The sequence below is a fragment of the Octopus bimaculoides genome, chromosome 1 (assembly GCF_046866305.1).
Source record: "Octopus bimaculoides isolate indiv1 chromosome 1, ASM4686630v1, whole genome shotgun sequence".
In the NCBI taxonomy this organism is placed as follows: Eukaryota; Metazoa; Mollusca; class Cephalopoda; order Octopoda; family Octopodidae; genus Octopus; species Octopus bimaculoides.
The window spans coordinates 79,089,658-79,107,173 of NC_142928.1; the positions used below are offsets into that span (position 1 = coordinate 79,089,658).

At 35.5% G+C, this 17,516-nt stretch overlaps 1 protein-coding gene across 8 annotated transcripts in view; it reads left to right on the forward strand.

The window, feature by feature from the left end:
• Positions 1-17,516, forward strand: part of LOC106871456 (protein sidekick-1) — a 589,083-nt gene that overhangs the window by 471,647 nt on the left and 99,920 nt on the right. For all 8 annotated transcript variants that reach the window (XM_089352508.1, XM_089352475.1, XM_089352495.1 and 5 more), the window contains 5 exons: positions 2,545-2,731; positions 7,117-7,413; positions 11,001-11,199; positions 15,147-15,250; positions 17,389-17,459. In XM_089352508.1, coding sequence (XP_089208634.1) covers positions 2,545-2,731; positions 7,117-7,413; positions 11,001-11,199; positions 15,147-15,250; positions 17,389-17,459 — 858 coding nt within the window. The remainder of the gene's footprint in view (positions 1-2,544; positions 2,732-7,116; positions 7,414-11,000; positions 11,200-15,146; positions 15,251-17,388; positions 17,460-17,516) is intronic.

A 17,516-nucleotide genomic window follows, 5' to 3' on the forward strand; every position in this document is an offset into this window, starting at 1 on the left:
CCTGGACTGGCTTGTGCGGGTGGCACATAAAAGACACCATTTCGAGCGTGGCCGTTTTCGTGCGGGTGACACGTAAAAGCACCCACTACACTCTCTGAGTGGTTGGCGTTAGGAAGGGCATCCAGCTGTAGAAACTCTGCCAAATCAGACTGGAGCCTGGTGTTGCCATCCGGTTTCACCAGTCCTCAGTCAAATCGTCCAACCCATGCTAGCATGGAAAGCGGACGTTAAACGATGACGATGATGATGATGATGATGATGATGATGATAAACAATGTATTTGGTTTGTGGATAAATGCATTAAATAATGTATAGCAATATATTTATTCTTCAAATCAACACTTTAAGTAGTGTTTAGCTATGAGTTTATTCCATAAATAAACATTTCAAATAATATTTACAGATAAAAAGTCTGATGGGAATTTACTGCTAATATATTTGCCATAACAAGCTTACTGACAATGTAAATCATGAAATCACCCAGTGATGCATCTACCACAATGCAATTATCCATGATGAATTTACGGCAGATCTTTTTCAGCCACAAACATTCCATCTTTTTGCAAACATGATGTATTCTTTTATTTTTTTACTTGTTTCAGTCATGAGACTGCGGCCATGCTGAGCACCGCTTTGAATTTTTAGTCAAATGAATCGACCCCAGTGCTTCAATTTTTTTTTTTAAGCCTGGCACTTACTCTATTGGTCATTTTTGCCAAACCACTAAGTTACAGGGATGTGAACACACCAGCACTGGTTGTCATTATTCATTATTAAAATAATATTTGTAGGAAGGTTTAATATATTAACATTATGAAACTATGAGCAGAATTTAGGCTAGTTGAAATGCGTCACAATCATATTTCAGCTAGCTTAAATTCTGCTCATACCTAAACACTACTTTGTGCTAACACTTTATTGTTTTGTATGAAACTACTTTTTTTTTATGTTTTCCAAATTCTCATAGACTCTAAGGATCACCAGCATGTTCTGGAAAGATGTATACTTAAGGAAATATACTCACCTTTTTATTTTGTTCATTTATTTACTAATTTCCATATTTTTCTTTACTCTTTTTCTTTACTCTTTTTCTTTTTAGCTATTACTGTATGCTTTTGTAAATTGTGTTCCTTTTCACTGAATTGTTGCTCTTCTTGATATACAAGGGGGTACCCAAAAGTAACCAGAAACATTCTCTTTGAGACAAGCCCATTGTAGTTCAGGCTTCCGTCACTAAAAGCCACTTGATGCAACACTTAGGCATCAATCTGCCAGCCAGCGGCATCAAGTGTGGTCTTACTGCCATGTGGTGTGTCTTTGTTTTGCAGTGCTTCTTCCTTGTTCATTGATTTTTGTGATGGCTGAAATGTAGGAATAGCATGCTTCCATGAAATTCTGTTTTCTGCTGGGAAAACAGCAGCCAAAAACAGTTGTCATGCTTCAAACAGCTTACAAGGACACTGCTATGAGCAAAACACAAGTTTACAAGTGGTTTTCATGTTTTAAGAATGGTCAATTGTCCCTTGAATACCAACCTCACTCAGGACAACTGCTGACCTCCCAAACAAATGAAAACATTACATAAATTCAGTGAACTGATCTTGGAGGACCATCGTTGAACAATTGACAAACTTGTTGATATGACTGGTATATCCGGGAGCTGCAACGAACGAATTTTGGGTGAGAAATTGTGAATGAAAAGAGTTGCAGCAAAATTTATGCCTCACTTGCTCACGGACGATCAAAAGCAATTATGACTGAATGCATGTTGTAAACTCAAAGAACAGTTGGAAGTTGATCCAGACCTTTTTTGAAGGTTATTGCTGTTGACAAAAGCTGATGCTATGGCTACAACCCAGAAATGAAGCAACAGTCAAGTCAATGGAAGCATTCAATGTCACCCCCCCCCCCCAAAAAAAGCATCAAGTGAAGTCCAATGTCAAGACAATGCTGATTTGTTTCATAGATGCAAAAGGAATTGTCCACACTGAATTTGTTCCTCTGATCAAACTGCTAGCCAGACATTTTACTTGACAATTTTGAAGCATTTGCAAGATGCGGTAGGACAAAAATGCCCTGACCTGTAGCAAAGTGGAAAGTAGTGGTCTCATCATGACAATGCACCTCCACACACCACTTTCAGTGTGAGACAGTTTTTGCAATAAATGGCATAACCGCATCACCCACCCTCCCTAGTCACCCAATCTTGCTCCCTGCAACTTTTTTCTGTTCCTGTGATGAAAAACATCCTTAAAGGATGAGGTTAAGAAATAAATGACGGAGGTAATAAAAGGCATCACTTCACAGGACTGTTTTGAACACTAGAAAATGCATGTGGACCAATGCATTGCTTCAAATGTAGAATACTTTGAAGGTGATAAAAGTGTAAACTAAGTGAATAAAATTATATTGCAAAATTCCAGTTTCTTTTGGGTACTTCCTCTTATATTGTAATATTTCCAAACACTTGAACATTGCATTAAAACATTGTAACTTTAAAAGATATATATGTTGAGTGTTATCTCCTCTGTTCTTCTAATTTAGATCAAATATCAAGCTGTGGATAAAGGAATGGTGCCAAAATTCCAAACTGTGAATAATGAAACAAGGCAATATGAATTGCATAACCTGTTGAAGTATGTCAGATATCAGATAAATGTGCTTGCCTTCACTAAAATGGGTGATGGTGTGCTCAGTGAACCAACACTATTTATCAAAACTAAGGAGGATGGTAAGTGGCCTAAAAAATAGCATAGATGCATGTTGGGGTGCCATGAAATAAAAAGTGGAAAGACTTGTTTCTTTTTCTGAATGCAAGAGACAAGGCTTCAAAAAAAATTGAAGGAGAGAAATTATAAAGAGCTGTTATACCTTTTTTTTTAAGAAAATTGAAGTGTAGAAAAGTATTCAACTTTAATATAAAGGATTTGGGATGAAAGGATGGATTGTGGAACTTGAACAATGGGTGAGGTGACACTGAAGAAGTAGAGAGGGTCAGACCTTAGTCAGAATAAAGAAGAGAAATAGAGGAGCTAGAAGTGACAGAAGAGAAATATATGAAAGCATTTCAGGCTGTGATAGTGAGAAAAATAAAGGATAAGTGGTTATAAGAAAACAGTTTTAAACTGTACGGTAAGGCATTGTTTTCCAAACTGAATGTAAAAGTTAGATTTGGCTGTGATTATGTTGGGCCAACCCATGACAGATTTACTCTACATTCAAAATTGGGAAGTTCATTGAAAGTAATATTACTGCACTGAACTTTATCGAAGCCATTTTTGTCTCTGGCATGAGAGCCTGCTTGCTCAGTTGATTATTTATGGCAAACATCCATTTTCTCATTTCTTGGTTTGGAAGCCACTTATTAGTGTCAGCATGTGCCTTTGGGGATTCTTTCTGAATCACATTACTGTACTCTAAGTTTTGGTGATGTCCCCTATCCATTTCCTATTATACATTAATGATCTACCTGATGTTTCTTCTAACAACACACACACACCTAAGTGGATGATACCACCCTTCACTTCCAGCTTATCCTCTGCACACAAATACCATCTACAGACAACCTAAACACCTCATTCTGAACAGACACTGAAACAATGAGCAGAGACCTTAAGGACATCCTTCAACAGAAACATGACAACCTTATATCCTTCAACATCTCAAAGACGAAATAACTCCACATATTAAAAGAACGAGATCAATATACCTTCACTTCTCTTGTTTCCAACAACACAAAACTTAAAAACCTTCAAATTCACTACACATGTTAGGTTTTACAATTTGTGAACATGTATATGACATTACAAAAATCCCATGACCAATGATAGGCTTATATAAAATTTCTGCATTGTTTAAATATATTGTAATGAATTTCATGTTTCAAAATGTTGCTTCCTTTTAACTCAACTGGATATATATTGCTACATTGTAAGGTTACATATATGAACATCTGTAGCTGTACACAGATATAAAGTTATAGAAAAGCATATTTTTTTTGCCTCTTTAGTCAATTTATCTATTAAGTTTATTTAAAAAGCTATGCTCAAGCACCATTTTTCCTTACATATTTTAATGACTCACTTAGAATGCAATTACGTGCAGGTGTATATGTGATAAGAAGTTGTGTCCGTTGCTGAAATTCATTGAAGGCTTTTCAGACAATACAGGGACAGTACACTACCACGTAGAAGTGCATGCACATCATTGCCATCTCTCAGATCAGTGCTCTTTGTTCTTCTTTGTTGCACATTGCTAGTGGAATGGCCACGCTTACAGGAAGAAAAATGGCAGGTTCAGGCTCAAACTTTGATCACGTGACTACAATAGTACCAACTCTAAGCACGCATGCACAGAAGGTGGTTTGACAATAGCAAAGATATGTTATGGTGAAAGTGCGGATAACTTTTTACTTCCCCTTGCATATATACATAGAGATATCTATATATATATATACAAAACAGAGAATGTTTGTGTGTGTGTCTGTGTGTGTGCATCACTAAACTCGAGAACTACCCAACCACTTTCATTCAAATTTTATACATACCTTACTTAGGGTCATGCCTAATGTGAGACCAGACCAATCTCTTATCTCTTGCACTATTTCAGTATTACATGTCAAAAGTGAAACAATGATATTTTTATTGTAATGTGAGATACTTTCAGTGTAATAGTTACACTATTAATACTGAAACTATTAAATTGAACCTATTATCTCATATATATATATATATACATTATGTATATATATATCTATATATATAAAAATGAGAATGTCTGTCTGTCTGTCTGTCTGTGTGTTTCCCTAAAACTCGAGAACTACACAACCAATTTCATTCAAATTACATGTCTTACTTAGGGTTCCGGTTGTGTTTTAGTCAAAAAAAATGTTTAACTTCTTGCAGAGTTCGAGCCCACGGCAACATAATATCTCCTCCACTATTTATGTGTATATATATATTATGTATATATATATATATATATATATATATATATATATATATACATATATATATATATTATGTGTAGTTAAAGTCTGTCATACCGACCATGACGAAGGGAAATAGCCCTGAAACTCGAGTCGCCTTTATATATTTATATTTATATTTATATATTTGATCCTTTATATTGAACACTCAATATTTCATCTACATTCAATACTTTATTTCATGGTGCCATCCATTTTTATTTTATTTTATTTTATATTATATATTGTATATTCCATATTCTATACCCCACATTGGTTCTGCAGGAATATAAATAAAACATAAAAAAAAAGTGTTGGAACTCTTTTAAACAAAATAATATATATATATTGTGTATATATATATATATATATATATATTATGTATACACGTGAAAAAAATATTCGAGCGAGGTCGTTGCCAGTGCTGCTGGACTGGCTCCTGTGCAGGTGGCACATAAAAAACACCATTGAGCGTGGCCGTTGCCAGTACCGCCTGACTGGCCCTCGAAGAAGAGTTAATCTTTGATCTGCAAGATATGTTGCATGCAAACAATAGATACATCAGAAGCGTCTAGTATACATTGGAATCTGCACCACCCACTGAATACAAGATAGTTATTTATGCAAACAAAAAGCTTATTGCTGAGCACAGGGGCCGCTACAATGCCCCTGCTGAAAATGAAGTAGCAGCTATTATTACAGGCGACGAGTATGGAAAGCGAGATATTATTATTCAAGGAAGAGGAAATAAGATTCAGCAGATAAATGCAACCCACCAATCATAGGATGCAATCCAGTATCCATCAATCTGTGTATTTGACCATGATGGGTATCATTTTGGTATAAAAAAAAAGAAAAACATATGTAATTTCCTTCAACATATGTGATAGAATTCATCTCCCATCATAAAAGTGGTAAATTTGGTATTTTCATTTATTATTATTATTATTATTATTATTATTATTATTATTATTATTATTGTTATTATGAATTCAAAATTGATTTCCCAATTGAAAAATAAATTGAATTTAGAATAACAACTTTCTATACAATCTATTTTGCTTTTTTCATTCCCAGGCAACACTCTGTGTGTGTGTGTATGCGTGAGTGTAAAAATATATATGTATATATGTACATGTGTGTGTGTGTGTGTGATTCACCCTGAGTGATATAGATATAGAATGTATCAAACTGTCTACAAGCCGCCCCCAATCCTTTAAATAAATGAGACGATTAACCTTTAATCTAGTTATCTTCTAACCATAGGCTGTACAAACAACTGCAGAAAATTGGGTGGGATGCCAACCAACGTCTCTCTGTGGGTGTATGTGCTCATGTGAATGTACCTATATGCCTCCTGACATAAGCTAGCAAACATGATAACCTTTCATCCTAGAAACTTTAGCCTGCATATATATCTTTTCTTTTCCTTTCTCTTCTTTCTAGTACAATTCCTTTCTCTTAAGCCTAATGTAATTCAATCCCTCCGTGTCTATCTCCTATCTACTTCCCCTGTAAAAAATTTGATTGTTGTACGAAATAATGATTAATACCAAATGCATTTTTTGGTTACTTAATCCATTATCATTATCTTAACTAACACTACAGAGTTCCTGCAGTAGATTCCAATGGAAATATATCCCGACTGCAGATGACACCAAGTAGCCCAAACTGTGCCAGTGCTCTACTCAACACTTCAACACACTAATCGACATATACCCATTAGTCCAAAATATTAAATATATATATATATATATATATATATATATATATATATATATATATATATATATATATCCCTTTAGCATTTAAACCGGCCATATCCGGCCAAAAGTATTCTGCCTGTTTTATGTTCAAACTGGCCAGATCTGGTCTCTCACACAAACCCTACAATATCGTTTTTAAAATTAACAACTGCCTCATCAAAATCTCATAGCTACAAGATAATGCATAATTAGTTCAAAACAATGTGGATGAAAAAGCATTAATTTTGGCAGAATAATGTGAACACTAAAGGGATATATACACACACATACATACTTTCATTCATGTATATATGAAATAAGAAATAATGAACAGCCCTAAATAACATGATAGCCTGTGAACACATTGATATTGTATCAGTAATGTCTGTTTCATTTATTTTTCAGTTCCTGATCCACCTATTATAATATACTTTCCTACTGTAACATATGAAATGGCAAAAGTGGTATGGGCACCTCCAAAGAAGCCAAATGGCATCATTCTGAAATACAGAGTGTCTTACGGACTAAAAGCTAACTTCAGTTATCAACAACCAAATTATACAATTGTAAATGCCAATGTAAATAACTTCACAGCATACAACCTCAAAAAAGAGAAGTATTATATTTTCAGTGTTGCTGCTAAGACTGCTCTTGGCTGGGGAAATGCAAGTGAAGTTTTGGTATTCACTACTGCTAAAAGATGTGAGTGATTTCATTTTTTACCAATTATTTTTTTAAGCCACTTTAAAAGACTTACAGAGGGGGAATGTTGGTAAAAGTTACCCACTGTAGTGAAATATGGAATATCAGAAGGTATTTTTAGTACAAAATATTTTAATCTATTAAAAGATAATGAGAGTTGACGAGTCATGCGAGCAGAACCAGTGTATGTTCATGAGTCAGAGAAAGCTTTCTAACTTACATTTAAAATATGGATTCAGTTAGAAGTTGTTATAAGCTAACAGAAACTCAGCATAGAGTTGTGGGCTGATGGCATTCAGAAGTTCATGGAGCAAAGTTGGCATAAATAGAATAGGCTGTTTGTGATGTGTTCAAAGTTGTGAGCAGATATAATTCAGAGCTAGCAGTGCGAAGTTGGTATGAAAAACAAAGAGGTTGTTCCAATGTTGCACATATGCTGTCTTTCCGCTAAATTGTTAAAATGCCCACCTCTCTTCTTTGGCAGAGAACTGCTTTTGGTATTAATACGAACCCAGCCATGATTGGCTGGAGTTTGCCGTAGCACCACTATGCTACAAGGCAATAACAAAAATAACTTTCCTGACATGTTACAAACTAATACTGTATTTTCCAGCATACTTGTCAGTGTAGTACAATATTGTAAACATGTTGAGTAAACATCCAAACATCATTGTTATCTTTCCAAATCCTGCTGCATTTCAGATAGAAGCTTTGGTCCTCCAAAATCATCTTGTATGACTTGCACTACCTTTTTTGTCTGAAATATTCAAAAAAAGATACAGTATTTTGGTTTTTCTTCATAAGTAATTTTTTTGTTGATACCCTATATAAACATTTACCTGTCTTCCTCCAATAAATAATTTATATTTGATGCATCAGTGAATTTAAATGATACAGCATATTTTGGAAGAGATTTAGTACAAGGGCAATGCAGTTTTCAACATAACCTTTTGTACTTGATATATGTTAGATATATACTGAACGTTGTTGGTTTGTTGGTTGTCATTGTTGTTTAACCCCAAATCAGCTCCTACCAAGAAAACTTGTGATCAGAGACATTCTGTCTATGACCATTCCATCTTATTTTCAAGTGTAGTGTATCTTTGATTGCAGCCAAGTGTCGCCTTCCTGGCACGTGTAGAGACATTTGAGCGAGATCGTTGCCAGTGCCCCTGGACTGGCTCCTGTGCAGGTGACACGTAAAATACACTATTTTGAGCATGGCCCTTGCCAGTACTGCCTGACTGGCCTTCATGCCAGTGGCACGTAAAAGCACCCACTGCACTCTCGGAGTGGTTGGTGTTAGGAAGGGCATCCAGCTGTAGAAATTCTGCCAAATCAGATTGGAGCCTGGTGTAGCCATCTGGTTCACCAGTCCTCAGTCAAATCGTCCAACCCATGCTACAAGCATGGAAAGCAGACGTTAAACGATGATGATGATGATGATGATTAGGTTGAGGAAAAAGTTTGTGCGCCGTGTTAAAATAATGCTTTTTTTTAATATATTTTTGTGGTGTGTGTGTTCATTCAGTTCATTATTTTAATGAACTTTTTCCTCAGCCATCACTTATTTAGGTGGAAGGTTGTTGTTAGAATTATATAGATAGGGTTACTATTTTTAGCAGGTTGAGTGACCACTTAAAGATTCACTCATTTGGTTGAAATTGTTTCTATTTCTCCCTGTTGTGTGTTTCATATTCTCCCTGTTGTATATTTCAACAAAAAAAATTTTCCATAGAAATTTGATTTTTAACCTTTTTAACCTTATAAATTTTAACTGAAATCAAAGTAATACAGAGAAGGAATTATTTCCAGAATTATGGCACAAATGAACTGAAAAGTTTGGTTTTTGGTGACAGGACAGTATTGGAAACAATAAAAGATTGTAATATATACTTTAAGCCCATTGGATCACTTATTTCAATCATTTAGTCATGTCATTTGACATAAAGTCAGCTCTGACCAATCAAACAGATGGTCAATGGCATTCCAGCTATGATCAATCCATATTTTGTTTCATGGAACAGTATACCTATGACTACCAATGCAACCTTACCTTTTTAAACGTTTTTGTTGTCATATTTCTGTTGGAATACACTTCATCATCATCATCGTTTAACGTCCGCTTTCCATGCTGGCATGGGTTGGACGGTTTGATTGAGGACTGGCAAACCAGAAGGCTGTACCAGGCTCCAATCTGATCTGGCAAGGTTTCTACAGCTGGATGCTCTTCATAACGCCAACCACTCCAAGAGTGTAGTGGGTGCTTTTTACGTGCCACCAGCACGAGGGCCAGTCAGGTGGTACTGGCATCAACCATGCTTGAATGGTGTTTTTTATATGCCACCAACATGGGAGCCAGTCAGGCGGCACTGGCAACAACCACGCTTGAATGGTGCTTTTTAAATACCATTGGCACAGGAGCAAGTCAGGTGGCAATATAATAAAATAACTATGTCCTTATTAACCTTGTGTTTGGAATATGAATTTGCATGAAATATGCAAGGTTTTAATTTAGAACACTTTAAAAACAGTAGGTTTATATCATAGAACCAGTGAGTGGTTTCAGGCATGTTGATATCAAAAAGAATAAGACAATAAGATACAATATGAGGTAGATTTGGCTGCTATTTCTAGCAAGGTTGGAAGCACTGTAAAAGTTTTCTCATTTGCTCATTTGAAGTACTGCTCTTGTTGCTTAGGTCCAGTCTAACCCTGATTGAGCATGTTCATGATCCATCTCATCTTATTTTCTTTAGGCATAAAATCTGTAGAACAACTTCAACTGTATCCTTTTGCAAGGAGATTTGCTGGATATTTTGGCTGCTATCACTTGAAATTCAATCAAACCTATAGAAGCACTTTCATGAGATTATTTCAAATCCTGCTGTACTCTTATATCCTGTCACCTTCATTGTATTGTGTCTGTGGCTATGATCAATAACTTTCTACAGTCCAACCTACCTAATCTCCAAGTAACACTGATGTAGTAGGTAGTAGCTACAATGCTGTTTGTTTAGTTGCAATGTCAACTTTGCCAGCTGTGTTATGTATAGGTCTTTTGCTTGCTGTGACAGGAACAATTCCTGCTGAAAAAGAACAAGTGATACAAGCCAATGAAAAAGTGTCTAAATAATTACACAACCTCTGAGAAAAAGCAAATAAATCTCTCTTCATCACACTATACTGTGATTCTAAAAAAATAAATTATAAATTAAAAAAAAAAAGACAAGAAGGACGCATTGGGTAGTGTAAACTTAGATACAGTATGCCTGAACAAACTACAGGCAGGTTACAGCTAGAATATCTTTGGTCAAAGGTTTGCAAAACTGAGTTTCAACTGAGGTTAATAACAACCACCACCATAGATGTTATACAGGTGTTTCTTTTCTATCTGTTTGTTATTATGATTCAAAAGGAATTCACTTTTCATAGAAATATAACATTCTTATTAATGTTGCTATTCAGTTATTTTCATCTGGTTTCTAATGTCATTTCTCAAAACTACTAATACTATTGTGTCTTTTTTTTTTTTACTTGTTAAAATCATGTACAGTTATTCTCTTATAATGGTATTCTTGTTTTAGATCCTCCTGAAAGCCCGTCAAAGCCAGTTAAAAGTTCCCGAGTTTGGTCACGATCTATCACCATCAGCTGGCATCATGGTAACGATGGCTATGGACCATTACGGAACTTCACTATCCAATATCAGAAAAAATACCAGCAAGGTTGGGACACAGTAAAAAGTGTTGTGCCACCTTCTGTGACAACATACACCATTACAAAGTAGGTTGAGGATTTTTTTTTATTCATAGTTGCTGTTGTTTCCATTGGTGCTGCTTGTCTATTCAAAAATCAAGGACAGTGCTCTTTAGCTAGCTCATGATGAATGTTGTTGATGTTATGACTTAGGATTGAGGTACGCCTGCTATTTGTGACTACACTGATTTGTTAATCACTGTTTTACTGTATCAGTAGAAGCAAAATTTGCCTAAGCATGTGATTGATAGTGGATACTTGCTAACAATGACATGCAAAGATGCAGAAATCCAGATTTAGCCATGCCACTGCTAGACTTTTTGTCTGCTAAATGGTGTACTTCTGTGCTTTATAGCACTATATATCTATACAAGAAGCTTTCTCGAGACAAATTCCACCATGTTGTGGCTTTCTATGATATATCCATTAAGTAAGGTAGACAGCATGATAAAATATAGTGTTTCATTTGCAGAAAAAGTGTTTTTCAATGATTCATTTAAATACAGCAGCACCGGAATGAGATTTTGTATTTTTACTATTACAAAGCAAGCATGTTAATTCAGCAATTAGCTGTATATGAAGTTCAATAGAATCTGCAAGCTGAAAAGAGTAATCACTGTCGCAATAAAGTTTGGGGGGAAAAAAAAAAAATCAACCAGAAAATACTTCTAATTTTTAAAGCTGAAAATTCAGTTCTGTATAATTAGTTATTGAATATCAAATTGAGAAAGAAATAATAACTTTCCTTTAAAACCATTTTGAAAGAGTTTGTAAAAGCATAGTGAAAATAGTGGCTTGTTCTTCCATTCCACTTCTGCATTGGGGATAATAATAATAATAATAATAATAATAATAATAATAATAATAATAATAATAATAATAATATAATATTAATAATGATAATAATATTGGCAGTAATAGTAATAATAATAATCCTGTTTGCCACTTATGTGGAAGTTATTGACTGGAATACTCACAGTCAATGTACGAACATCTGGAAAAAAAATGGGAGTCCTGCCACATGAGCAGAAGGGTTGCAAGCGTAAGTGCAGAGGTACCAAGAATCAACTCCTGATAGACAAGCAAGAGGAGGAAAAGAAACTTAGCCGTGTCGTGGATTGACTATCGTAAGGCGTACGATATGATCCCACATTCTTGGATTATGGAGTTTATGAACCTATTTGGTATTGCATCGGATGTTGAACGATTGCTTGGAAAAAGTATGGCGAATTGCAGGACAGACCTGACAGCATACAGAAGAAGTTTAGGGGGGGAGCATCTTCCAAGGGGACTGCCTGCTCCCACTGATCTTTGTACTGTGCTTGATACCACTAACACTGATTTGAGGAAAGCAAAAGTTGGGTATGTATTCAAAAGCTGCCAACAAAAAGTCAACCATTTGTTATTCATTGATGACCTCAAACTTTATGGGAAAGATGACGTCCTAGTCAGTTCCCTCCTTGATACAGTGTATACCTTCAGTGCTGATGTCAGAATGGAGTTTGGACTGAGAAAGTGTGGTGTGTTAGTCTTGAAGAGAGGCAAAATCAAATGTATTGATGGGCTAACGATACCGTTGGGGGAGGTTATAAAGCAGATAGAAGAGACAGGCTACAAGTATTTGGGAAATGGATAAATTGATGGAGAAAGAAATGACAGAAAAATTTAAGGTGGAGAACTTGTGCAGACTGAGACTGATCCTTAAGTCAAAATTAAACAGACAGAATAAGATCGAAGCTATCAACACCTGGTCGGTTTCACTCCCTAGATATGGAGCAGGGGTAATCGCATGGACAGTAGACGATCTAAACATCTTAGACAGAAAGACAAGGAAGTTGCTAACTAGACATGAGTCACTACACCCAAAATGTGACATAGACAGACTGTATGTACCAAGAAAAAGAGGGGGAAGAGGACTTATTGGATATAAACACAGCATTAGAGCAGAAGAAAACAGCAAAGCATGGTATGTAAAAAATGCCACAGAACCACTACTATTAGAAGTAAGAAGGTCAGGCTTGTGTAGGCTGAAAGATTGCAAAGATAAAGCACTATACAAGAAATTGCAAACAAATGAAACTGAAAATAGGTGGGTAAACAATAGAATGCATGGACAATTTCATTGGGATCTTGAAGATAAGATAGACAGAGAAAAAAGATGGCTGTGGATGACTAAAAGTGATTTAAAACCGGAAATGGAGGCTTTAATCTGTGCTGCCCAAGAGCAAGCACTAAGAATCTTATATGTCATCCTCTTTAACCATTTTGATACCAACCCAGCGGAAACTGCTTCTGGCTCCATAGTACAAATGTCTTGTTTTCAAAAGTCCTGAATTAAAATCTTCCACCAAACAAACCTTAGTTACAATTTATATTCCTAACACTAGCTTAGTGATAACCAAGTTGTTTTACTAAATTCTTTGTTATATTTAAAATTAACTGAAAGTAACACAGAGCATCTCAACAGAAATATGGTAACAAAAGGGTTAATCTTGGTAGAAAACATCAATGTAGAAAACTTCAGTGTCAACTACAAATGCTATACCACACAATTTCTGATGATTTTTTTTCCTAGAGGTTTCATATTCACGACATAGCGTTGTTGTTGTTGTTGGCACTCCGTCACTTACGACGTCAAGGGTTCTAGTTGATCTGATCAACGGAACAGCCTGCTCGTGAAATTAACGTGCAAGTGGCTGAGCACTCCACAGACACGTGTACCCTTAACTTAGTTCTCGGGGATATTCAGCGTGACACAGTCTGACAAGGCTAATCCTTTGAATTACAGGCACAACAGAAACAGGAAGTAAGAGTGAGAGAAAGTTATGGTGAAAGAGTACAGCAGGGTTCGCCACCATCCCCTGCTAGAGCCTCGTGGAGCTTTAGGTGTTTTTGCTCAATAAACACTCACAATGCCCGGTTTGGGAATTGAAACCGCGATCCTATGACCCCGAGTCCGCTGCCCTAACCACTGGGCCATTGTGCCTCCACTCACAACATAGCAAACACTGCATTTCAAAAACTAGCTCTAACTTCAAGACCAGAAAACACATCAGCTCTGATTATCTGCTGACTCTTGACAAAGCTCAAGTAACAGCCATAATGAAATACTACTGTGATGTCTAGAATGCTGGTGATACTGCATTACTACATGCCTAAACAACCTAAATCACATCCATTAAAATATCAGGTAATTGATTATCAAAAGAATTACATGCCAACTCATTCCAACCCCTAGCCAACAGAAGTGCTCTCTAACTACTCCTATTTTGTTATTTACCACTACATTGATCTCTGTTGCTCAGAACTAACTTGTTATATACTATCTCCACCCAACCGAACCAGACATAGCTTCCCTCATATCTTTCTAGCCTAAGCTCAGCTCTAACCACAATTCCTAATCCTGCTTCCTCAAATGTTATCCCCTTGGAATTTTCTTCCCACCCACATTTTTCCTGCAGCTGATGATGACCTACTAATGTTCAGTCTCAACATCAAGTCTCATCAGTGATAAGATATGAATTTTTTTGTTTTTTAACCTTGTAACCTCACGTTCTGACTTGGCAAGATGTAACTCATTCCTAATCCAGCCTGTTTGCAAAACTAAATTTGAAATTTGGATAATGAAGGTGATTAGGATGAGGGTAGTACTAATGCAAACATGAACATAGGTAAAATTAGATTCAATAAAATGTATATCAGTAGCACATTCAATTCACATCATATTAGACTTAATTTCAATGCATCTAAAATTCTTAATACTTTCTTCACTTCTATAATCAGTGTATTTTGGCATGTTTTCAAAATGTTTTCCAACACATCATTCAATATTTGTTTGGATAAATAAAACCAGGCTGGAAAAAAAAATGTAACCATTCAACTCTACCTTATACTAGAGTAGAAATAATAATTACTGTTAATAATAATGATTATAAATAAATAAATAATGCTGATAATTTTTTTTCTTTTTTCAGCTTAAAGCCTAATACTATCTATCGATTCCGAGTAGCAGCCACAAATGATATCGGTACAAGTAATTTCAGTGAGAGCTCCGATGATGTTCGTACAGAAGAAGATAGTAAGTAGACTAGCTAAAATTATCAATTAACTAATTTCCATGTAATTAATGATATTTATTGAATGATCAAGTTTTTATGTATTTTATCATAAAAGAGAGACATTACAGAATGTACTGGGTGAAGTGCATCAAGCTAAGTGGCTGGAAATAGGAAAAGCATGGAGCTCTGGAAAAACATGCCAAAATAAAACATACAAAAAATGGCACAACTAATCTCTTCCTGTAGCTCTTCACATGGAAGTACATTGTGTTCTTCTGCTGCTGGTATATTTCCTTTTTCTGTCTCCAAACCCTACAGATTCTCTAGTGCAACAGGTGTTTCTTTAGAACCATAGTCTCCAGCAGTTCATTTTTCACTGCCTGTATATTATCCTCTTATTTCACCTTTTCTAACCACTTCTTGATCATTGACTTGGTTAGCCAGTCTCTGTTCATTCACATCCTAGTGGTAACATTCTCTCCAGAGATTTAATAAACCTTTTCTGTTGCCTCATATCTCAGACAGACTTCATCAATTTATTGTGTTCTTCTGACCATAGAGGACAATAAATTCGGACCTCTTTTGCCATTGTTGGTCAGCAGCTTGATTATGACTGGGCTTGCACCACTGTTCCACAGAACATCTGCTGGACTCAACACCTTCACTATTATGACTTTTAGTATATAACCCCATTAGCATCATTAGGTTTAGATTCAATCCTTGGCATTTCTCTCATAAATAAGGGTGTATTTTAAAGTTTCCACCAACAAGTAGTTTTTTTTTTTCTTTTTTTTTTTTTCTTTTAATGTCATCATCACTGGACCAGTCATCATACAAGACTCCAAGAGACCTGTCTAACACTATTTAAGCTAATAGATATTAGAGATGGCTGACTGCCACCTCTGGTACTTAACCTAGCAGCGACTGTAGATAAGTGAAATAAGAACAACACTTGTGTTGGGGGGAAATGTTGTATCTGTAAGCTGCAGGAAGAAACTGAGAATTGACATAAATAACTGAGAGAAGCCTCAGAACTGAAGAGAATATGTTCATGGTGACAATGATGATGAAAATAATAATTACAGATAATGATAAAATAAAATGATAATGATGATAATAATAATTACAGATAATGATTAGGATAAAAATAATAGAATATAATACTAAGAATAATAATGAATAACAGAAAGTTTATTGTTCAATTTTTCTATTTGTAATGTGAGGGTTTTTTCTGGGGTGCCTGTTATTGGTTCTGTCTGAATTTAAACTCTCAAGATGATGGACCTTTTCTTCAAGTTTATAAAAGCATAACTTATTTTATAGTTTACAGTTGTATTTTAATTTTTTGACTGTCATCTCACTGAGATAAATACAGTAAAGTACTAAGGTCAATGTAATTAACTAATCCTCTCCCCTCATAATTGCTAGCCTTGTACCTAAATTAGAAATAATAATAATGATAATAATAACAATTATAATGATTATAGCATACCATACAAAATGCTTAATGGCATTTCATCTGTCTTTATGTTCTGATTTTAAATTCCACCAAGGTCGACTTTGCTGTTTGTCCTTTCCAGGGTCATTGAAATAAGTACCAGTTGCACATTGGGGTCGATGTAATCAACTAGTCCCTTCCTCCCAAATTTCAGGCATTGTGCCTATAGTAGAAAGGATTATTATTATGGTGGCAAGCTGGCAGAATCGTTAGCATGGTGGACAAAATGCTTAGCAGCATTTTGCTAGTCTTTACATTCTTAGTTCTAATTTCACCAAGGTCAAGTTTGCCATTCATCCTCCCTTGAAATTGCTGACCTAGTGCCAAAATAGGAAATCATTATTAAGGCAGTAAACTGGCAGAATTGTTAGCATGACAGGTAAAATGCTTTGCGGCATTTCAACCATCTTTACATTCTGAGTTCAAATCTCTCCAAGTTCAACTATGCCTTTCATCCTTTCAGGGTCGATAAAATAAGCACCAGTTGGGCACTGGAGTCAAGGTAATTAATTTACCCTCTCTCCCAAAATTGCTAACCTTGTGTCAAAATTTGAAACCATCATTATTATTTATTGAAGAAAAAACAAAATCATTGTTATTAATTTATATGCTATCACAAGCTGTTTAGAATAATACATTTGAATTTTTGCTATTTCACAGAGCCAGAAGATGCACCAGAGAATGTAAAAGTGGTTGCTGTATCTACAAATTCAGTCAATGTTACTTGGCAGGTAAGTGACATTCAATGCCATTGGCATCTATCGTCATTTATCACTGATTCATTCATC